Source organism: Maylandia zebra, linkage group LG11, assembly GCF_041146795.1.
Source record: "Maylandia zebra isolate NMK-2024a linkage group LG11, Mzebra_GT3a, whole genome shotgun sequence".
NCBI classification, from domain to species: Eukaryota; Metazoa; Chordata; class Actinopteri; order Cichliformes; family Cichlidae; genus Maylandia; species Maylandia zebra.
Genome location: NC_135177.1, coordinates 10078375 through 10103059, shown reverse-complemented (window position 1 = coordinate 10103059; position 24685 = coordinate 10078375). Strand labels below are relative to the sequence as shown.

The window sequence follows — 24685 nt, the reverse complement described above, 5'->3', positions numbered from 1 at the left end:
ATACTAGGGGAGAAACTTCTCTTCCTACCACTATCACAGCAGACAGCCAGTCAGTGTGGCCCCTGCCTTGCCTCCTAGTTACCAAGGAAACTGTACACAATATGCATCTGTATTATTGGCGCCTACAACAATTTGATTTGGTGCCCCAGTAGAATAATAGGGGTTTCTAACATATGACACATATGCACATTAGCATTAATCACTCATGCATTACATACACAGAGAAGTGTCAGGCTGATTTTCCCTGCGTGCTCTCAGGATAGAATGGCTGCTTACACACTACATATAGTCTGCTCTTTCTAGCAATGATTGACCCCTGGATAGAAATAGCTGCATTGGCAGCTCCAGTTGTCTGCGACAGACGCACACAAAAAAAAACAAACTTCAACTGCGTCAATACCAGGCCATACCACTTCTGTGTGTCTCTGTGTGTGTGTGTATAGTGGCATAGCTGGCTGTCAGTAGAAATAGCTGCTCTCTGACAAGCTTGTTTTCAGAGGCTTGTAATTATCCCTGCACCACCAACTTAACCAGTCAGAGAAACTATAGGCTTCATTCTTTGGTGAGAAAAAAGGAGCAAATTTAGCCGCAGAATGTTTCAGTATATTATTTCACAATATTTTGGTTGTGCATGGTTTGGTTAGCCATTTAAAAAAAACAACAACTTCCCAATCAACAAAAGAAACCAAACAGTATGGAACGAATGAAACATCTTCATGCTGCACTTTATTAAAAGAGTTCTTGGTGTTGATTAACTTAAAAACCTCAATGAGTAATTTTCTTATTTTAAGAATCTCAACGTTTTGTCTCATGGTTTCTGATATTTCAGCTTTCGTGTGAGCCAGCCCGCAGAGAGTCTGCGAGGACATTTGTGACAGTTTTCTCTCCGAGTGAGAGAGAGATAGTGTGGCAATTAGATGCCGAGTTGCCAAGTCTGTGTCTGTCCTCAACCCCCTTCCAGATTGTTCCTTGGAATGTCACACTGTGCTGACACAGGGAGAGTGTGCATGTGTGTTTTTGCACTTTGTCAGACTGCATTAGAAAGACAAGACTTCAAAGCGCTGGAGCACTCAAGGGTTCGTGTCTAAATGGACTGGAAACATACTGTAAAAGACACCCATCAGTGTTTTTAGTTGTTATAGCATCGTGGAGTGAGCGTCGACTGTTTGTTTTTGATTGGCTAATCTTTGAATAAACCGACCTGTTAGATAACCCTACTAGGCAACTGTCTGAAAGGCAGCAGGCTGTGTAAAGACGGAGGGCAAACATTCCTCTTTCTCTGTAGTTATACAACAAACTCTCAGGTTGCTCGTGGATTATGAAACAATCTGATGCAATCTGAAATCATCGATCGCCAAGGTATCAATAATGCAGGAACCAAGATGATACTGAATGCTTCTCGGCTATACGCCTGCAGTTTGCACCTGCAGAATAATACAGTACATACTAAATATAAACTTATATGTTAAGCATTAGGTTTCTAGTTTATAATGACAACATACAGGCACACAGGGAATGCCATCTCGAGATTCTAACTAGCCCTTTTAGCCCCGTGTCAGACTGGGGACCGGCCCAGGTTGTACCCCTGGTATCTAGGATAGGCTCAGCACACCTGCAACCTTGAACGGGATAAGCAAAGGAAAACGGATGGATGTTAAGAATGTGTTTAAAACATGTGTGTGGTGGATAAACGGTGTATATAACAGTTACAATAACTACAACATACAAAATAATAATAATAGTCCTATTTTTAAACTTATACCAGCTTTTCTTTAGACATGATGAGAAAATTATGAGGGAGGAAGAGAAATGGAGGGGATGAGGGAAAAGTCAATGAAGTAAATGTTAAAAAAAGCCTCTATTTATTCATTTAAAACATGAGGGATAAAAAGAGCGGTGAACCAAAAAAGGAAAGGGGAAAGTGAGGAAGGAGAGAGCATGTAGTACTGACATGTGGATGAGAGAGGTTGGTTAGCTAAAACCAACTCTGTGCATGGGCACCAGATGGCTGCTGTTAACTACGGGGCAGTGGTTACGCTGATAAGAGACTGTACAGCTGGTTACACACACACACACACACACACACACACACACACACACACACACACACACACACACCCCCCCAGCTGGACAGAGGTAGGGTGATCTGTTCACGAGGCAATTAAAGAACCGGAGAATAAACATCCACACCGAGTCACCTAAGTCTCACATAGCTGGTGTTTTTTACACCACAAAATGAGTGATGTCATTTATTTCAGAATCATTATGGAACACCAGCTTATTCAGAAGTTTATACAACACTACTGACACCAACCTATATTTATATGTTTCATTCGTGACTTTTTAAACTGCTCTGACAACCTTAATTTAAAGTAGGCCACATTTACAGGGGACATTTAGTCAAATCCCCATTTTCTACTCATTTACGATAGCAGAAACAGAACTACCATGTTCTCATTACCATAGAGAACAACTCATTTTAGTATTTACCTAAAGAGGAAAACAGTGTCACAAAGTGTCAGTGATTTAGTTTAAAGCTACTACTTTAACAATACTGTAGAGGCTAAGAAAGAAATGAATCCATAGACACACGCACACACAGCCCTAGATGAGCAGTTGGCAAGCCCAGATGGAGCCACCCACACAGTACAGATAGAAGCTAGGATTTCATTCACTGATTTAACTACTCTGTCAGTCTGGTACCATACTATTAGTGCCCAATTACACATTTCTGTAACTGTAAAACTAAGTGGCTAGTTCTGATGGGCTTCAATAAATGTAGGAAATAAGGGAGGTCTAAAAAGGTGATTTAATTAATTTAATTAACAGATTCATCTAAAGATTATCTCAATAAATCTAAGTATAGCAATTAATTAAGGTGTGGTGCATGGATATAAATCAGAGTTAAGCTTGAGGGCTTATAATAGCATTTTCTCTTAGTTAGCCTGCCCTGCTTGGCTCAACTCTTCATTCATCAATAGCTGCTGACAGACAGTCAGCTCGTCTGTCTTACGCTGCCTACCCACGCACCCACGTACACGCACAAACACACCCTATACCGTCAGCAAGTCTAACCTCAATGGGCACCAACACATGCAGCGTGCGGGCGAGCAAACGCACGCACCTGCTTCAGTGTGACCCGTGCTGACACAGAAAAAACCCGGGACTTTCTGATTACATCTCCAAACAGCTGTCATGCAAAGACAGGATAAGAAAAAAAGGCAGAAGAGGAAGAAGGAAGAAAAGAAAATGGGGAGAAATTATGGCAATATTCAGACACAGTTAAATATAGTGAATGCATTATCAATGTATTCATTTCCTGGACTGGACTGTAGAGCTGTGTCACCCTTTGTAAATGTTTTGTAAAGGTCTCAGAAATATAATTATGAATGCCAATTCACTTTGAATAGACAGTCAGCCAAGTGATGGATTTCTGGATTATTTAATGATATAAATATTGTTGCTTCTAGCATAAAAAAGAGATTAAAACATTCATAGTAAAATATGCTGACAGGGAAGGGCAGTAATTGGCTCAGTACTGCGTTTGCACCATCAACACTGGTACACGTATAACAAGTTTTCCACTCTTAATCCCTGAACCTATTACCACGACCTTACAGTTGACTATTAAAGGATTTACCCAGCAACAAAGAGTTTGAACTACGAGCACCATGTTCATTGAAAAAAAAGAATAAATAAGCTGACAGGAGGGGATTAGGGGAAAAAGGAGCGTAATTCAGCACATATTATTAACTAGAGAAAAACTAACAACGCCATTGTTTAATGCACTTTAGTGAAATGAGGCAGAAAAACATCTGGAGCTTGACCTCTATGTCTACAAAGCTATTCAGGATATTAAGTATCCTTTAGAATAAACTGAATGTGTGTCAGTCCACCACTGCAATGCAGTGAAATGCTTTCTGAATAGTAATGCATTACCTTTCTCTCCTTTACGCTGCTCTTCTCTCCTGAAGGCTATATTTTGTTAATCTCCTTACGTGGTTCTCTTTTTCTCTTCTTTCTGCCCAGATCATGTTTTCCCCACCTTCCTTTCTCCCCACTCATTTGTCCTCTTTTTCTCTTTTCATCACCTTTCTGCACGTATTCCTTCTATTCTGCCACATCATTGTCAGCAACGAAATTTAAACCAAAGATAGCAAAATGTTTTGGCACTGGGTGATGTATTTGGACTATTAAACCGATGCTAATATGAGAGAATGTTCTAGTATGCCACTGTAGTGCTGCAGCCTTACTACTACTACTACATCTTGTTTAAAATTTGAGTAGAAAAAGAAATCATTTTCCAGAGGAGAGCTGAAAGGGAAACAGGTGATAGGATAGGGATATATCTAGAGTTTTCAGTATCACATGTCTGATATCACATTATCAGTGTCTTGAAGCTGCAGCTAAACACGATGAGACAGCTGACAAATTCAGTGTCTCTTTTCGTTTGAATACCACAAAGCTGCTGTATCCCCACCTTCCTCCCCTGTTAGTCTCCCCTTTCACTGTTTCCGCCTCACAGTGCTACTTTATGAATGGATGCTAAAGCAATGGATGGGAACCAATTAAGATAACAAGAAAGCATAGCTCTTGCCAAAACCATCCCTTCTCCTTTCACTTTTCCGACTGCGGCGTGCTACGAGGATTATTTCTAATCTTCAACAATTGTTGCAAATCCAGTCCTTATTTGTGCATGAAACAACACTCCTACCCGTTGTCAGATACATGTTCGGTGAGTTTATAAAAATACATTATTAGCCCTATTAATAGTTTTTAAAGTATTTCAGTTTGTGCTGTTTACTTTCAAAGTATACAGAACAGAAAACTACTTACTTTTAGGACCTAAACATACAAGTAAAGCTAAGTGCTTTGTGCCCAAGCAGTGGAATGTTTAAGGGTGGATGACCCAGCTAACTGACCTCAATCCAGATGAGCAGCTGTTTCACTTGACACCACAAAGAAGCAAACCAGCGCCCCAAACAAGAACTTAATGAGAATGGCTTTAGTACATGCCTAGCAGAGCACTGCCATAAAGATTTCAATTTGATCAAAAAAGGGAAAAAAAGGAGGACGGTGGTCGTAGTTTTAGTACAAAGATCCCTTGATAAAAACTCTCTTCTGTCTTTAGACTTGACATGCAGATATATATCAACTTGCAAGCTGTACTCTTACAGCAAGAGATGTCATAACGTCACATTTCGGTTTCAGCTGCAGATTGCAATGGAAACATCGGCTATTTATTCCACTGCATTCCATGTTTAATCTTTTATCTCAATGATCTTGCTGTTCACAATTCACTCCAATCTCTCTGTGCCGTGTTTGTTTCTCTATACAGTCTAAGGCCTTGACTCCCACTCGTCTCTGATGTCTCTGTGATAGCAGTACAATAATGTTAACGCTGAGCCCGAGTTAATCCAGTCAGTAAGCAGCTGGCTAGTTCAACGAGTGGTCAGAGTTAAGACCAAAACAAACACTCAAAGAGAACGAGAGACTACCCCATGAGAAAGTACAATAAGATGAGAAGGCAGTTTGTGTATTATTGCATACGTCTTGACTCTCTTGAGGGGGAGATTAAATGATTTCTGTGGAACATTTTGTTTTGCAATGTTGCCCTTATTTTGCCTTCTGTTACGTAGTGTGCTTTTACTTATCTTTGAAGCCTAAACGTCACCAATCATTGGGCCACTCGCACGATAGCAGCAAGTATTACATGTTTTTAGTGTGTTCAATTAAAGTGTTGCTGCAGTAGGACTTCTGCTCAGGCACCGTGGGTTGAAAAGCCAATGCAAGTTGGTGCAAGGCAACCAAACTGTCTGATGGGACTGGCGTGAGCCTGGATGGAGGTCCTTGGATGGCCTCTATGTAGAAAACCTTTTATTGCTTTTATTTAACTTTTTATCTTGAAATCATATTTAGAATTTAAAAGGAAACCACTGTGAAGTAGATAATTTCTAGTTTTTAAGTTGAATGATGCATGAGGTTTCCAAAAATCAAAGGGTAATTGCATTAAATATTTATGCCACTTTAGCTAAAAATGAATTTACAGTCCCATGCCAAACACTGGGTAATTGCTTAGTGTGCCTGAATAGCAAAAATCAACACAATTAATACATTTCTGCCCCATTAGCAATCATCAAATGTTGTGTGAATATCTAACATATAAAAAGGCACAAAAAAAAGACGTATGTAACAGCTCAACAGCAGCAACACGCCTGCTGCAGTTTAAGCCACCATTGAGTGGGTTTAAGCATGGAATAGCCCCAGAGAGAGAGAAAACGAGAGAAACAAATAGAAACAGACAGAGAGACAGTGAGAATAGATTACCCTAGAGCCCACTCTGGAGCTTTTCTGGGCTTTGGTGCCCCACTTTTTTCTCTAATCTTCCTTTCTGGTCTGACACACATTCCACAGACAGATAGACAGACAGGATTTACCAGGATCGACCAATGAACTAAATTCACTGGTTGTTTTGGGTGAACGGTTGGCTCTGTATTCATGTATGCAGCACTGAGAAGCAATAGCAACTTAAGCTAGAAAAAAAAAACAAAAAAACGAAACAATATATGACTCAATGAAAGGCAACGTTAAAACACACATGCGCTGCAGGGCGCCTGCGTCCATTTGGAATGTGCAGAAAGTCTGATGCCACAGTTAATCATTTACAACAAACAGTTTCATATTTCCACGTCAGTTTCTCAATAAACTCATGACTCGTCTGAGTCATGTTTGTCTTGCGCTCAAGACAAACAAAGTCAAAAGTTCAGATCGCAGTGTGGAGAGTGCGTATGTGTACCAGTTATAAGTCAAATTATTATCAATGCAAATGATCATTATCATCATCATCATGTATCACAACAATAAAATAAATAAATAATTACACCCTAAAAGTGATTAAGAGAAAACTTTGTTACAACATGTATGTGTATAAATCATAGAGAGAAAACAGGTAATTCAACTAAGAGGGTGGAGAAGGTTTACGACAGTAATTAAGACTTTGTAGACACATGTTTGAAAAAAAAATCCTACAAGCAAAGGTATACATTAAGTATGTGTGTTAGAAAAGAGACTTTTATCTTCAACAATGGAAAGACCTTCACTGATTGTAACCACCCTAAAACAGTTTTCATTAACAAAGTTGCTAACAAGACAGCAACTTCTCAAAGTAAAGAAGTAAACTTCGTTCTCACTTAAAACCAAACAGGAAACACAACATATGAAAAATATCTGCAATGTTTGGTTTTTCACTGTCTGCACTCAGTATGTGAATGTGCCACTGACCTCTTGTTTCCCTGTAGGGGGAGAAGCTGAGAGGCCGCTAGTCTGTGCGATACTGGTGATAATTTAAACCAGAGACGCACCAGAGAGAGTGTACTGTTTGGCAGTGCAACACAACACTGCCTTGTTTGCAGTAATGACCACCAGATTACATCTGCCATGTGTGTGAGCCTCTGCATGTACATGTGTGTGTAAGAGACCCCCATAAAGTCAAAGAGTTAGTGAGGGGACTTTGTCCTCCCCAGTGCCACTCCACATATCCCTCCACCCGCACAAGTAGCCACACTTCACACAAGTGCATCATTCATTCAGTCTTTTACGAAGAATCTAAGAGGGAACAAGTCAAAGAGATTACTGAATCTGGCTGCTTACTGAGTAACTTGAATGGACTGAACTTAAGCAGAATATGTCCCTCAGTCGACAAGTACAGTAGAAATACTCTCTCACACATGCAGCTTTACACATAAGAACTGTTGCTAGCACAGGAACTACCTCTGTTCAAGCTTTAAATGGCCCTGAAGATTCACTGGTCTGGACTCAGTGCTGATTGGATTACAAATAAATGGCATTTAAGAAAGAAGAAAACCAGCAAGCACCAGAAAAATCTGCTATATGAGCTGACACAAAAGCATCAAAATAACCAAAGTGACATTGTTCCTGTCATTTTTGACAGGAACAATGAATCGTAAATGGTCATTTTTTGAGTTTGGTGGACAGAGCAATGGAAACAGAAAACTGAGAGGCCCGTTTAGAGAGGACCTGGTGTAGGCAGGTCCTGCAAGGGAAAGGTTAACCTCACAATTGTTAATCACATCAAACGAATGCTGTATGACAAGCTTGTTTTGAAGAGTTTACAGCAGAAAAACCATAGTGTTAAATGACTATATATAGAAAATGTCTTATTTAAATCAAATACACCTAAAGAAAAAAGTACTTTCAGTGACTTGGGAGAGCTGAATGAGCTGACACTTTGTTCAAGTTCACCTTTAATGTTAATGCTGCAACAGATGGCCCAGCTGCCCTCACACAGCAACAAGCTGACACGGTATCCCACTGTGCGTGTGCGTCATTTTATGCAAATATGCAGCACTTCATTCTCAAGTATGATACATTCAAAACTGTAAAGTCTTAACACACAAGCACATTTTCCCCATTACATTGTAGATTTCTCTGTGCTGCCTCTGCACTCCTGCATCCTTCTCTCTGTCCTTGAAGGAAGGATCACTGGCAGATGAAGCCACTAAAGCCACACCGTAAGTGTTGCTGTCAAAGATCAGTGTGGGTACACTTTCCCTTGACAGCCTGGACATAGTCAGGGGTGAGGTTAGAGATTTAAAAAAGTGAAAATGAGAGTTAATCTTCCTGAATGATATTTGGGCTAACTGAGACCACAGAGGGAAATTCTCTCAGTCGCAACTTCCCCGCCTACATGAACGAGTGTATTTATGTGTGTGCTGCAGGGAAGAAAGGTCAACTTTGTTGGGCCCAAGCTTGGCTGCTGGGATGTGGGCTTGTGTTAAAAAGTGCATTAAGAAGAGAAACCTAAAATTAGCAGCCACAGCCACAACACATCTCTGCAATTGTGAGCTTGTCACAAAACTACAGATGTACATAGTTTCCTAGAAGTAAACAAATTAGTATGCGCACACGCACACACACACACACACACACACACACACACACACACACACACACACACACACACACACACACACACAGCGTATATGCAAATAAAACACACTTGAGTTTGACAGAAACTGACACTCATACACAGAGCATAAACAGACCAAGATCAGATCAATGTTTTCCTCAAAAACGAGGTGTACAGTGAGACAATATCAGCTAATATCACTGCTTTTTATAACTACTGGGGCTACTGAAGCTGATTCTTCACTGCTGTCTTTTGTCTTGAATAATAACAGAAAAGATTTAGAACAGCCCGTCCACTGTGCAAGTATCACTTTAACCAACAATAAGACAAACAAACAGCCAAGTTTAAGACAAACTGAGTCCTAATCTATTTGAGCCGATATCTGCAGATAGAAATGTGTAATCTGTAGGCAAGGAAGAATACTTTTGCTACTGGAAACCTTCTAGTTCTAGTTGGCAGGGCAATTGATTAACTACTGACCAATCACGTTTGATCACACCTTGGTTGCATCCAGATTAACAGTCCATGTGGTGAGCAGAAGAGGGAATGCAAATGCTGCTGAAATATAATCTAGAAACAATCGGCTATTGTCTTGTACTGGATATCAGCTGGGTACAGTGCACCCCCAAAACACTGGCTTCTGTTCACAGAGGCTATGTCATCAGAAAATAGCCAGCAGCTTCCCAAATTGATTAATTGACTCCATTTTTGTTTCCACAGAAATTTAGATTACAGTTCGCTGTATTTATTTTTCTCCCTGTGTTCTACCCCATGACATCTGCTGTATGACGTAAGATTAGAGAGAAAGACGGGAAAAAACAAACATAGGATAACTCCTGCAGTGTATCTTTTCCATCGGTAGAAAAATATCAATTTGGCAGCTAACTTAGTAAATAATGATTTCAGCACTTCGGAGATAAACAGCACTGAGGTGCATTTGCCAGAGAAGTATGTTTTGAATTTGGCTTTGCATGCATGTCAGATGTTTTAAATCCGAAGCTCACTGGTCTAACCGGGTTTATGTTTAAACAAAAACAGAGAGCAAACAGCGCTAACACCCACAAACACTTGTGTGGACACACACTGTATGCGTGCATAGGCAAGTGCACAGATGATTCTATGGTACTCTATTTGCTTCTCTACAACGTACCTATTCTTTCTCATGTGACTTTCACGTTCCTGGTCCCTTAACTGTATGACAAGGGCAACTGGACAACTCTGAATTTGTAATGTTGACGTATATATACTCTATGCAAAGGAGAAGGCTGTAACTAAATATTTTAGAAAACTTTTCTTGCATTTTTGTAAGCTTGCAGCACAAAGCTCGCCCAAGGGATGAGATATTGGTCTGCACTGGACAGAAGACAGGAAATGTACATAGCCAGAGCCAGCCTGAGAACAGAACCCTCTCAGAGAGGGCATTGAGACAGTGGGTTAGTTTGGGATCTAAGGCTGCTCTGTTATGGAGGCCAAGGCATGAACAGAAAAGGGGCAAAGAGGAAAGGCCCCGATTTTTTTTTCTTTTTTTTTTAAATAGTTGTATGAACGCCTGTCCACAGCAGCACACACAGAGTGTGCTTAGAGAAATGAGCAAAATACATTGAGAATTACATCAAGTCTTGTATGCAGAGCATTCCAATGTGGGTTTAGAAATCAGTGAGTCTTTGAGAAGTTAAAGCAAAAATGTTTATGTCAACTCGAATGCTTTTTGCTTTAATTAAAAGAAGCTGGGTGTAAGTCAGTTCCCAGTAATTGCATGGTCCAGTGTCACTCACAGTAAAAAAAAAAAAAAAAAAAAAAAAGACTGAAAAATGTAAAACAGAAGCATCATTGAGAAACAACTGGAGCATGCATATGTATCTACACTGACTCACAAAGACTTAAGAGCACAAATGTCTTGCATGCAAATGCCTACATGAACATACACACCTACAATCACTACTGCTACTGTGTTATTGTGGAGGTCATTAATTACTCTCCTCTAAAACTTGTGATACAATATTGAATTCATTATTAACTTTTTGATGGCAAGACCTGCAACACCTGAGGTAGAGCGGGGCTCTCAGGATGTTTGTGTGCGGTACCTTTTATCATCCAAACATAGTGCTGCCTCTCATTTTGGACTGATGAGTACTAAGGTCTTTAGAAATGCCTCTGAAACCTTTCACACAAACATCATTTGCCTTTAATTACAGGGAGGAGCACCTCTACGAGCCACACCTCCAATATCCTCTCTTTAATTGGAACACCTGCCTCAAGGTAGCTTTTTGGGGAAGATGTTAGGACACGGACTTCCATCCAGCCTGTGTTCAGATTGTGCATGTTAAGAGTAACTACTTGTGCTTTATTTATTAGGACCTGGATAAAAATCCAATTGCATTTTATGAGTAAATGGTGCAGAAACTTGAGATCTTGAGACTGTACATGTATTTATTGTGCATCACTTGAACCTCTCATCCAGTGTGAAAGCCCACACTTACTGGTGACAGGGCTAAAAAGCAGCAGATGTGACGGCTTCTGCCTCGAATTAGCAGAAGTGCCAAGTACAACAATTTATATAATATCTGCTGACTTGGGGTGTGTTCTTTTTTAAAGTTTCAATTTCACAGCTTTATTATTTAAAAACAAAAGGAGTGATCACTGATAGTTATCATGGAAGAAAATACACTACCTCTAGGCTAGGAGTTATTTTGGGATGCTGAACTCATTGTTGGCACACAAAGGTCTCAGTGGAGCTAAGCTATTCCATAAGGAGGGGCAGAGCTGCTGTTAATGGGAGAGGTTATACAAGGCAGTGTAAAGAGGTCAGAAAGATGTAGCACAGCCGCTCTGTGACAACCAGAAGCAAGCTGTCAAATACACACAGATCGGCCACAACATTAAAGCCACGACTGGTGTGTATTTTGAAGGTCCCCTTTGTTCTGCCGAAACAGCTCTTGTCCGTGGGGACGCAGACACAGAACCTCTGGGGATGGGTTTTGGTTGGTGGCTGTAGATTCTTTGGGTTTTGAGGGTTTTAGGTGGGGTCTGGGCTAATTCCAGCACATCCTGCGAACAATCAGTTGGATTCAGATTTAGGGAGCTCTTTGTCTTAGTCATATTCCTGGAGCTGCTATCTAGCAGTTTTTACTAGCAGTGGCGCATTGTCCTGGATAAGATGGCTTTTGCAATTAGAGAGGGTGAGGAGTTAGGAACATCCACACAAATACCTAGACCTGACGTTTCCCTGCAAAACACTGCAATCTATGTAGATGATCAGTGTCAGTCATCTTGCCATTAGTGGTCTTAATGTTGTAGAATTAAAAGCACTGGCATTATTGTTGGTAAAACTCCTGAAACTTGTGTTGACAACAATATTCATACTATACACTTTTATTCTCTGAATACTTTAGACTTCTATGTCTAAGGAGAGTCCAAGAATCACAGAAGCTTTGTAAAGCTGGGAGGCTTCCAGTCAGTCTACTGGTGTGTGTTCAGTTGATGTTTTGTTTTTCCTCCACTGCATGCCTGTAATTACTGCAAGTGACAGCTAAGATGGATGTCAACAGACAGGATGTGCATGAGATTTATCCTTTTAATAACAGCTAACTAATATTACACCATGGGAGCACAATAAAATATCTGGCCTTTAGGGTTAGAGCCTTAAAAAATGTTTTCATGGAACATTTATTTTGATTATGTATTTGATATAGATCACAAGAGGACTAAAGTAATAAGCTCTACAAAAAAAGTTGCTAACTAATCTTTTTAGGTTATAACAGATCCAACAGGCTTCTACAAGTAAGCTTTGTGGTAGGTGTCTATTTCATCTCCACGGACTCAAACGTGTCCAAACAGACTCAACATCAGAGCTGCTGACAGAGTCACGGGGATTAACATACTGTATGTGCACAGGCTCACATCCACATGCAGACACACACTTAAAGAGCACACTGGGTATGTACACACTCTACAAGTAGCGACAGAATCCTAACACCTGCCAACCTGCTTGTGAAACTGAATGGATTATTTTTATTGCTGTGAACTCTTCTGGGGAAATTAGGTGTGAGAGACAAGTGCACTGTTTCCCACACAGACCTTATTTGGACAAACTGCTAATATGGGCTAAATAACAGATATAATACAAGACAGAAATGTATAGACCTCAGTAAATACTTTCCTGGAAACTTAATGGGCTTAATCACTAGTTTCATTGAATAAAACGTTAACTTTATTTCGTAATCGACGGGCATTGCACAAGTCAGAAAGGAGGACTATCTAGCGTGTGCTCATTGGATAATAAGTTGTCAATGAACTTGTGGAGTCCTCGGTTTCACAATCATATCCACTCCTTGTTTGGCACATCTGATGTCAAAACACCAAGATGGCGATGAGAGAACCCCCCCCCCCCCAAAAAAAAAACAGCTTGAGGCTTCACTAACTAATCAGTGATGTCATGGTGGCTACGTCCATCTTTTATACTACCTATTATTATCTTTACCGTTTTTGTCCAAAAGAAAAGGACAACCTCTCATCACTTTACTCGTGGACAAATATCGTTGCTCATCTTATTTTGAAAATTTTGGGATTGCTAACAAGTCAGCCTCCTTCCTGTCTGGCCAGTTTGCTGTCCTTGATGTCGCTGGGCTGTCTCTCCAGAGAATGCCTCACCCCACAGACCGACACTCCATCATATTGAACTTCAGTCATGCCAAACTTACTGAGGCTGCACGCTTGTACAAGGACTGCTGTCGCCATATGCAGTCCAACACAGTGACGCTGGAGACAGCTGCGAGACAAGAGGTTCATCGAAGAGACGGCTTCATTCCAACAATATGCAGTTCTTATAAAGTGTAAACATCTCTTTATATTATTAATTGTAACTTTAGCTTTTGGTGTCTCAATTGTTGCATACAGTGAGATCATCTCTCTGTGCAGGCCAGATGCCGTCAGCTGTTTCACTGCGGCTGCCTTGAGAAAGGTAACACAGATATACATGTACACACAAACAAGCAAAAAAAAGACCACAGGCACACAGAAACAGATACAGACACACAAGATCTTTCTGTAAAAGAGGAAACAATGATGCATCTATAATTTGATACTAAACAGAGGGAAAGAAGATCTACATGGAAAATGGACTGTCGCTTGATGAAACAAGAGAAAGGATTATTCTCCAGAAAAGCTGTTTTTGTCTGTTCTCGTGTCCCTGTTATCGCTCTCTCTCTCTTCAGGGATTCAATAAGGCTTTGTCTCCTTCTTCACCAATGACCGCTACTGTTTCAAGTTTTTGCAGTCAGGAAATAGACACTCCAGACTGCCTTGTGTTGTCTCCATGGAAAGCGAAAGTTGTGCAAAACACTACCTCAGCTTGTTTTTCATCTACCACCCAGCACCTTGTTCAGAAATATATTTTTAAAAAAAGGAGAGGAACGTTAAATGTTAACTCTAAATCTTGAAAAAAATCAATACAAAAATCCGAATTCCAAAAAAGCTAGAGCACTGTTTAAAATGTAAATGATGACAGACACAATTTGCAAATAAATGACCTTGTTTGTATTGTAATAATGATAAAGTTCCTCAATTTAGAAATTTGACATGTTTTTATGTTGTATTGTGAACATATTACAGATTTATGAGATTTGCAAATCACTGCGTTCTGTTTTTATTTACATTTTTTGTGCCAGCTCTTTTTGGAATTAGAGTTGTATATGGTTTCCATTTTGGAAGCAAACAAGCCTGTGAGTATCCGTGGAATCAAATCATAGCACCGTCAACTGGAATCTAATTTAATAACTAACTAAAAGAAGGTCACTCTTTTTCCTTCAGTAAATTCACAGACACCTCTTAGTGTCAGCTTGTTTGCCAGTCTCTAGGGCACAGGAGGACATGTTCAAAACATGTTTAATCATTAACGTTTTCACATGAGTTTAAATCAAATAGAACCATTATACCTATTAGCACAAACACTGTCACACTGCTTCAAGGCCAGAACGGCTCTGTAGATGCGTGCGTGCGTGCGTGCAGGATAAATGAAAGAGTGAAGTCAACAGTGAAGAAAAAAGCTTACTAAAGAGCAATTCCTGAGCATAACTAGCATCACTTGATGAATCGTGTTTAAATACAATCGAGCCTGAAACCAATGCAATCCAGGGTAGCTACAGATTTAAGTTTTCTAAGTAGGTTTAACAATCAGAGACAAAAGAAATCCAACAACCTTATCTATGTTGAATCTTTCAGCTGATGGTTTGGTCTGGTCTGCAGTGCTGATGTTGGTTTTTCCAACAGCACAGAAAATGTCCAGAAGCTTAAGGAGTAATTTATCGTCTACCTTAGAATAAGAAATGCTTTGCCCTAAAACTAAAGTCAATCTTTGTTACTTTTATTAAACTTTATCCACTTGACATTCGAGTTCCTTGATTGTATTCAACTAATAAACCAGTAAGCTTAGACCTTTACAACTGTAGACAATAAACTTTTGAGTTTATTTTGGTAATACATGTGTCTTTAGCTTGGTCCATGTATTACAGAAACTGGCGTAATGCTCGAGGTTCGCATGCTTTTTCTCTTCTGCTAATCTTTATCAATACATCTGGTCCTCATCACTGAATTCAAACACTATAAATCACATTTCTACAGAAACATCTAGCAACAGCTAATAATTATATTGCTACAGACTTTCGCTGGACTACATCCAAAACTTGGCTGAAGCATTTTATTAAACCACAATGATTAGCTCATGCAATGACTATTTACTAATGTTAACACCGGGGGGTTGTTTTAAAAGACCAGTGTGTTTTGCTTGAAACAATTACAGTATGGCTACAAAGCACTACTGAGATTTTACACAATTTCTTCAATCTAAAGGTTGCCTCAGTGGGCTTAATGCACTTCAATATCAATAAGAGCTCAGGGGAATAAGTGTAGAATAGTGTCTGAATGTAATTTGTAGCAAACATTTTATTTATATAGCCACTAAACAGGCCTGAGAGAGCTACTCCAAAACCCTGTCAGCAGTAATCAAGAAACCATATGGCTACATCCTAATTTGATAAAGCAACTGACTTATCGCACGAGGAATAAAAATATACGAGAGAAGCCAGAGTCGGTAAAAAAAAAATCTATTTTCCAAGGAAAATATTAGAAAAGGGTTAGATTCTGTGAAAAAGGTGCTTTCATTTTAGTACTGGAACTCAGGGAGCTGTCAAAGGCGACCACTGTTTTACAGCTTTTTATTGCCAGCAACCCTGATCTCCACAATAACTCAGTGCGACGTTTACTGCACATGTTCATCTTCAGCTCTTTAGTGAAGATGCTCCTTCAGTCGAAGAATCGTTGAGGTTTTTGATAAGCAGATAGTCTATGAAGAGCATATTTCTAACAACAACAATAATACTGGTCAATCATACAAACAGATAACTTAAGGTGTTTTGAGACACTTTATACAACCTAATTATTATTCCCAATGGGACAGTAAACTTCTATTTTAAGGTCTACAAAGACCATCAAGTATCTAACTCTGATTATAGAAGAGAAACAATATAATTAAAACCTAATACCAGTGTAAGACACTACTGTGTTGTATAGCATGCTATCCTTTTGTTTCCCAACACTCCACTCACAGGGTTTAGTCCCTACCCCACAATGTCCCTCTGGGTAACATCCCCGACCTACACAAAGCCAACCGGCACAGCAAAATTAATCTAGACAGTCTTGATTGAAAAATGCAAATTTGATCTTCTTTAAATCACCACTTGTTTCCGTGCTTGCTCCCCAGAGAAGGATGGCAGTCTCAGTGTGTTTTTATTGGCAAAGAAATTACCAATGGTGGTGCTGAAATCTCTTTCTAGCTCAACATTTCTCCTTTAAAACACAGGAGCATTTTGGGTTGCATCTCACACCTGCTGCTGCACATGAAAGCCATCCAGTGCTAAAAATAAGTTTAAGTGGAGTCAAAAAAACCCTAACTTCATACTAGAGGACTAAGAGGATATGAAAGGATTTTATGTGCAGGGATGTGTAATGATTTGTAGGGTAATACGCAGCAAACATATCTCCATGAAGGTTGTACACCCACCAGCCTGTGTACATTTAAATGCATTATTTAAAACTAAATCTTGGATGGGGTGCTGCCATGGCTTACCTGGATCAGCACGTGACAGGTTAGGTTCAAATCTGCCCCCCCCCCACACACACACACCTACTGTCCTGTTCCATAAAAACTGAAAGCACCAAAGATAAAATTTGGAATGCACTTCTCACATGTCGCAGTTTTTATAAAACACCACAAAGCAAAGTCGAACCTCATGCTGCTTCTATAATCTGACTGATAAAGCAGTCCTTTCATGTTAACGCCAATAAAAGTACCTGCTGTCAGATATCAAAGTCTGCCGGTTTTATAGATCACCCCTTAAATCTTTTTATACTATAATCCTCCCAATATATAAAAGGCAATACAACACATTAACTACCCAAAAGGGCAATCGAAACCTCTCTTATTATGATTAAGACGTTAATTGACCTTTAATATGTGCACATGTGAGGACAAGAAGATTGGAGTAGATAAAAAGAAATAAATAAAAGAGGTCACAATGTACTGCATAAACGTGAGGCCTCAGAAGCACCTGAAGACACACACACACAGACTATGACATTTAAAAAGAAATATTTACTGTATTTCAACACAAGCATCAGTAAGATCTTGAATGAGACGAAGTGAGATGTTGAAAGATTTGTTTCCCAAAAAGACCTAAAAATCTAGCCAATTTTAGCCCCTCTGAAGTCTGTATACATAAAAAAATCTACTAAATGAAATTAAAACAAGTTTAATGGATACAAATCTGATGGTTCATGTAATCTTTGAGTCCCACTGAAAGCTAAGTTTAGCTGTTAAAACTGCACATGGTATCACTACCTTTTTTTTTCTCAACACTGAAGACTCGTCTGTGACACCTGACTTTTTTCCTGCCCACTACAGTTTTATTTAATCCATGACTAAAAGCAAGTTCAAAGTCTCCTAACGTTCTCCTGCAGTTAAACTGAGCTAACCGAACACTTTCAGTGCCAACTGTCTCTGAATAATAATTACTTCAACTGTTTTAAAACGGACTGTTATCCTGAGAAATCTGAGGCAAGAAATAAGACTTGCCTAATCTCTCCTTTATCGACCATATATTACTGATAATCTGACAGCCTCCACATTTATTTGGGGCAATACATTATCATTGTTTTTCAGAGGAGTGGAAAACTCCAAACAGGTCTCTCTGTTTCTGTTAATGAACACATCAAAGTGTTTGGGCACCAAATTTTACAGAAGTAAGGAAAACTGTGTAGATTTCAGGCTAACTCTACTAAGATGGGTAACAACTGGTGCACCACTAAAACACTTCAGTTGGAGCATGTGCTCTTGGATTCCGACATAAATAGACTTTTGACAGTTTGGCTCAAAGGGCATAACAAACTGTTTCAAAATATCAAAAGAACACATCTTTACTCAGTGTTCTTCTCTCCCCATTATCTCTCCAACACATGTTGTCATTACAGCAGCTCTCTGAGCTCACTAGTGCATAGCCAATTCAGTAAAGTCTTTAATCACCACAGAAAATCAAACAACCTTGTCTTGCAGGAATACCGCCATTAGGTAGACAAAGAGTGCATGTGTGCCCATGTAGGTTTGATGGTATTATAGTTCGATCTCTATTAGTTTAAAGCATTTTTATACAAGCATTTTAGAGGATAATGCAGTGATAAGCAGACTAAAATCCCTTTGCTATAAGATACTGTCAAAGCTTTTGTAAGCTACTGACAATAATTCACACAAAAGGTTTAATATGTAACTTCTGTATAATGGATTATTTTAAATTCGATCTGTAAATCTAGGATTTGAGACTCATTAGTAAAGTTCTTATGGACAGGTTATCTACCTGTGTCCCAGACATGCAGCAGTGTATTATAACTCATTATCCATGTTTGCCTCTATTCTGAATCGCTAGGTGTTTAGTCAAGTCTGAAAAACAGAGCAACAAAAAATGAGGGGTGGTATATGATACCCCTACCATATATATATATATATATATATATATATATATATATATATATATATATATATATATATATATATATATATATATATATATATATATATATATATATATATATATATATATATATATATATATATATATATATATAAATAAAGATAACAAAAATGGAAAGTGATGAAAGAGCACAAAGAAAATGACGCAATGCTCTTAAGCTAACTGAATATGACTCCTTCAAAGCCAACAGTATACAGTCTACTGTATGAGTTCAACACCAGAGAGCGAAGAGAGCAAAGACTCCCTGCACTCCCCCGACTCTCTCTTTAGCTCCGTACACTCTTCTCTCGTTCTCTTTGCTGTGAGTGAGGTGATGAATGTGTATGTCTATCTCAGTTTCTATTAATAGTTTGGTGCAGGGCTGGAGGTGTCAAGGCTGGGGAGGGATGAGATCTTTCACCCTCTCCCTTACGCTCTCATAAACATACAGAATAAAAGCATGCTACCACAGAGTCCAGATGTAGCCGAAGTGGGGTGTAGGTGGGGGTCTGTTGAACGAAGCAGAGAAGAGGGGGGTAGAGGTGCAGGACAAAAGCCTGCAGCAGAGCTTCAAACAGGGTACTGAGTGATTTACTACCCATATGACAGAAGCACAGCAGAGCTACACAAACACAGTGACGCACGAGTAATAAGACACATAGACTGTCAAACAATGACGCAACAGTTTTAGCCCTGTGAGCAGTGCGGTCTGACGTGTAAGAGACGAACAGTAGGTTTGATGGAGAATACTACTACCAGCTACACACTGAAACTTCCTACCTCTTGAGTTGGTAGCCAAGTCGGCCACTTTCTGAAATGCATCTAGGAAGGCGGCCACGGCAACCACTGTCGCCCTAGAAGAAATGAGAAAGACAAAGGTTGATTTAAAATAAAATGACAAAAAAATGTACTAAAAAAATGAACTGCAGCATACAAGTGATGGTAGTCAAAGACACAAACAAATCTGATCATTTTAAGATGAAAAGAGCCACCCAACAGGGAGACGTTAGTGCAGTCCAGCATAACCGATAACTCTCTGCTACGTTCAACATTAAAACAGTGGACATCACGTGTGCTGCCTCCTACATGCTCTACCCAGGCAGCTCTCTCGCCTAAACCGCGATCACTTCCTTTAGCGGACCCTTTCCTGCTGTGTGCTACATATGAGAAAGGACAACTGTGGAAAAATACCCCGAAATTCATGTGTGAAAATGGCATAAATGTGCTAGAGTATCCTGAACATATTTAGTGTGTATTTAGGTTAAAACTTGAATGTGCCCTGCTGTGTGAGGAATGTCTATGCAATTACTTAAGAGACCACTGGAATCTGTCTGGCTCAGCAGAGCGGCTCTCGAGTTTGCCACACTTACAGGTCAATGAAAGGATCAATGGGATCTACCCTGTTCGGCTGTGAAATGGAAGAGCGAGTGTGCAACTTAAACCGGCGTTCCTGTCATCTTGCATCGCTTAGCAAAGTGCAAGTGCAGTATAAACTACCTTTTAATCGTGGCAGATTACAGAAAGGGCAAAATCCAGTGCATCATAAAAATGAATGGAAGTCTTGTGTTGTACTTTCTGTTTTACTCACTACAGAAACTGTCTTCCTAGTACACCAACTTGATTGCCGACCTGGCTGTCCGGCAGACCAGCTGTTGTGCGTGCTCGCAGCAGGCGGCTTAACTGTCGAACCCACTGACAAGTTAACGTACTTCAGATCTCCCATTGATTAAGATCACAGGTATAAATAGATGAAAGGCTCTCGGTGTGGGCACGTGCATGTATGTGATATCAGATCTACCAAACAGAGACTAGACAACCGCAATCAGTCATGCGTGCCAGACAAAGAAAGACAATTGATGAGAAATTTTCCACAGCACTCCCAGCCACAATAGATTGTTTGTTCTAACACAGGGGATGTTAATTTGTCAAATACTTGTTAACTTCCATGGGTAAAGACAAAACCTTCATAACACAACCTGGGAGTTTCCCACTAGGAACTACGTTTCACAACTGGAAAAAACAACAACACATAACTGATTACAGGACAGAACTGCAAAGTATTAATATTCCAAGAAAAATGTACTACAGAAATAGCAATAACACATCAGGGTTGTAGCCACCATCGTATAGTCAGGTTCCATCCATGTTTTTTCTGTTCATAAAGGCTTCTTCTTCTTTTGGATAGTCCCTCTAAGGGTCTTCTGCCACCATCTCATCCTATTCCTAGCATCCTTCTTTGTCATATGAACCCTCTGCAAGTCACTACATCCATGAACCGTCTCCATGGTCTTCCTCCTCTGTTCACCATCCCTCCTTTGTACATGTCCAAATCATCTCAAACTTGCCTTCTTTAACTTTTTCTCCAGCAATAATAGGCGATACATTCAAATAAGGTTTTAGTGTCACTAATTAGACATCTGCACAAATATGAACTGTTGTCACAATGCCCCCCTACTTTTATTCTTTATCAATTTTTCCCATTAAACATTTTTACTTTACTTAACTTTGCTCCAGGCATTCTTTGGATATTACATTTCTGCATGGATGATGGTGACTGAAAGCATAATGCCTCAGGCTACGAATGGGCTGTCGCCAGCATGGAGGCATGAAAATAGATGTTTATCCAAAGACATATACAAGGCAAGGCTGAAAGGTTTTTGCACAACACACCTAAACCTCAATCAATCTGTCAGCAGTTGTGTTGCAGTGTGGGTAGTGCTGGATCCTGGATACAACAGGAAGAAACAATGAAGGAATAAGCTAATTAGAAAATCAACCCTGGTTCTACAGCATTGACTTGACACCGTTTGCTTTATGTCTCACAGTATTATCAGGAGCGCAATAATAAATCGTTTTCTATTAATACATATCTTTTGGGATAGAAGGAAACTGGGTTTCAATCAAGAACAAGTGATGGAAATAAATTCTGCTTCACATACATTCCTAATGCTGACTTACATATAGTGTGCATTTGTATCTCACTGTTTCAATAAAGTTGTTTGGAGATATCTCAGAGGGGCCTTATGCAAGGCTGACAGAAAGGAAAAGCAGACCAGATGATAAACAACCCCGATGCAAAGATTAGTCAGAGCAGGGCTGTTAGGTGCTAACATCCTTCAAAGGACAAAACTTTTTCTTTATCACTGCAAAAAAACTAATGCAATATTGCCTAACAAGTGTTGTGTTGTTTCAGAGCTGACCAAGAGATCCTGGGGTGTGTCCTGCGAATGGAAAAAGAAACATACGCGCAGGCAGACATAGATTCCTTTCTATTTCAAGCCCAGTGCGGGCACCAGAACAACCTCTAACTGATATCTGCCCCCACTAATTTATAACATGCACACATTGGTCTATGGATCATATTTTACGTGCATTTGCAGCAAAGTCAAGTTTAAGTCATTAATTCAAAGCAGACTTGTGCAAACACTGCTTTCAGCAACCCTGGCTCAAGACAACTTAAGTACAATATGTGGTAGTTAACCGTTACTTGTGATGATTATCTGCTTTTATCTGCTACATACTTTTGCAAGAAAATGCTATTAGTCTAGTTTTAACATTAATTCCAGCTCTGTGACCTTTTTGTGTTACAACACAAAGAAAATTGGTAACCCTAACCCAACTGGGAGGAGAACCTAGGGCCGATCCAGGACATGCTGGAGAGATTATGTCTTTTGGATACCTTGGGAATGCCTAGAAGAGCTGGATGAGGTGGCTGAGGAGAGAGAGGTCTGACTATCACTACTCAGAGTGCTGGTCCTGTGACACAGTCCCACATAAGGACTAGAAACGGATAAAATGGATGGATAAAAAAAAAAAAAAAAAAAGTCTCAACATGCCAAAAATAAGACAGAAAAAAAAAAAGAATCGGCTCTCGACACCAGTACAATAGTGACCTCACTTCTACCAATGGTCTTAAAATCTGCACACACCCCTGTTCTTGATTTAGCATAAATGACTTTAACATAACTATTCCAGAAGGCTTTGGTCAAGCCAATTCAAACTCCCTATACAGATTGACACAGTCCAGCAAAGTGCACTTTCTGACAATGATACATTCAGCACCACTGCCCTCACAGCCCTATTCTTAGTGCAGCAGAAACTGGAAAGAAACTGGAGCAAGTTTGAGTAGGAAGAGGGTCTGTTCAACTCAAATTGATAGCTCTTTATCAATAAATGAATCTATATACATATCCTACTGCTTATTTGAGCCAAGTAAGTTTTTCTAAAGATAGAAAAATAGTTCAAATCCAACACGAGCTGTCTTTTTAAGGTTTATGTTGGTCTCTTTCAACAGAAAATGAACTTAAAAGCAGACTGGTGGGGGACCGTATCAAAGTCCAGCTTGGACACAGCTGTGTCAACCTCGGTACACCAAACAGACCAAACACTGACAAGTTAAAGGAGGACTGTCATTAGAAATCAGTTAGCCTATATTCCACCCTGCCTGCCTTCTTCAAAGCTCTGTTCTATACGCAAACACATGTGTATATATTTGTGCGTGTGTGTGTGTGTGTGTGTGTGTGTGTGTGTGTGAAACTCTTTAGAACCACAAAGAGCAGAGGGAAAAAAATGACAGAACTACCCGAACACTGTAATTGGTTGATTTCCTAGTTACTTCGTAGGGGAGAGGGGGGCAGAGGGGCTAAATTACAGAGTAGTCTGCCTTAGGGCATCATTACACACACAGACATATGCCGCTAACACCGCTGGCTAGTCACTTATCCAGGCCAAGGAGGGAAGGTGGGTGTGTTTGTGTCGTACTCTGCATATGCGTTTGTGTGTATGTGCGCCCCTCTATGTAGTCCACTCCCCAAACAGATTACAGAGGACTGTGGGTTGGGGGTTGTGATGTAGTCAAAGGGGCTATTTTTGCATTTGTAATGGCTTGAGAGAGGCTTTAAAGGCAAAAGAATTAGTCTTATTTGTAGGTCACCATGAGCAATCCTGCACTTATTAGTGATCCAGCAGCAAGGGCATCATTAAAGGCACCCATATGCAACAACCACTGCAGACTGTAGCGGGTGTAGGCCAAGATTAATCAGGAACATTAAGTCTAAAATGATCCTGTGAAGGATGAAATGTTTTCTGAGAGCATCAACTGGCTCATCCTCACAGAGCTGTCCAACTGACACAATGACTATACATTACATGCCACGAAGAAGGCAAACAATCATCCAGCTACCACTAGTGTACTGAGACTAAATAAAAAGATCCTAGTGTAAACTCACTAGTGTAAACCCCACCCCAAGTCAAAATCAGCAGGTTTGTACTTTTACCAATGTTCGGAGACCCAGACACACAAACACTGTTCTGCTAAACAACCAGTCATTAGCAAAGAGGTCACAAATACTCCCCTGAGCCTTAGCATGCCAGGGTCACATATTTAACCCCTGAATGATGGAGACGCTTGAATAACATATCACCATTAATCAGCCCTAATAGTGAGAAAATGGACAAAGAGGACATGGAATTCCTCTTGGAAAGAATTGTTAAGTCACTGAGCCTTTATACAGCTGTCCCTGTTAGTCTGTTTGAGGACACGTGGACACTTAAATGGAAAGAAAAATGCCATGCACTGTTAATCAAAGAATAATTGAAACCACAGGACACTTGTGTTTGCAGAACCCAATGGACAATGAGCTTTTATTTCAGCTGTCATAAGTTATTGGACTGGTGACACGTGCCCACTTAAAAACTACTA

The 24685-nt window shown here is 39.9% G+C and overlaps 1 protein-coding gene across 7 annotated transcripts in view; it reads right to left on the bottom strand.

Moving 5' to 3' along the window:
* The window catches only part of LOC101477697 (protein MTSS 1), a 46946-nt gene that overhangs the window by 18894 nt on the left and 3367 nt on the right, over positions 1 to 24685 (bottom strand). For all 7 annotated transcript variants that reach the window (XM_004565136.5, XM_004565142.5, XM_004565140.5 and 4 more), the window contains exon 3: positions 19765 to 19838. In XM_004565136.5, the coding sequence (XP_004565193.2) occupies positions 19765 to 19838 (74 nt within the window). The remainder of the gene's footprint in view (positions 1 to 19764; positions 19839 to 24685) is intronic.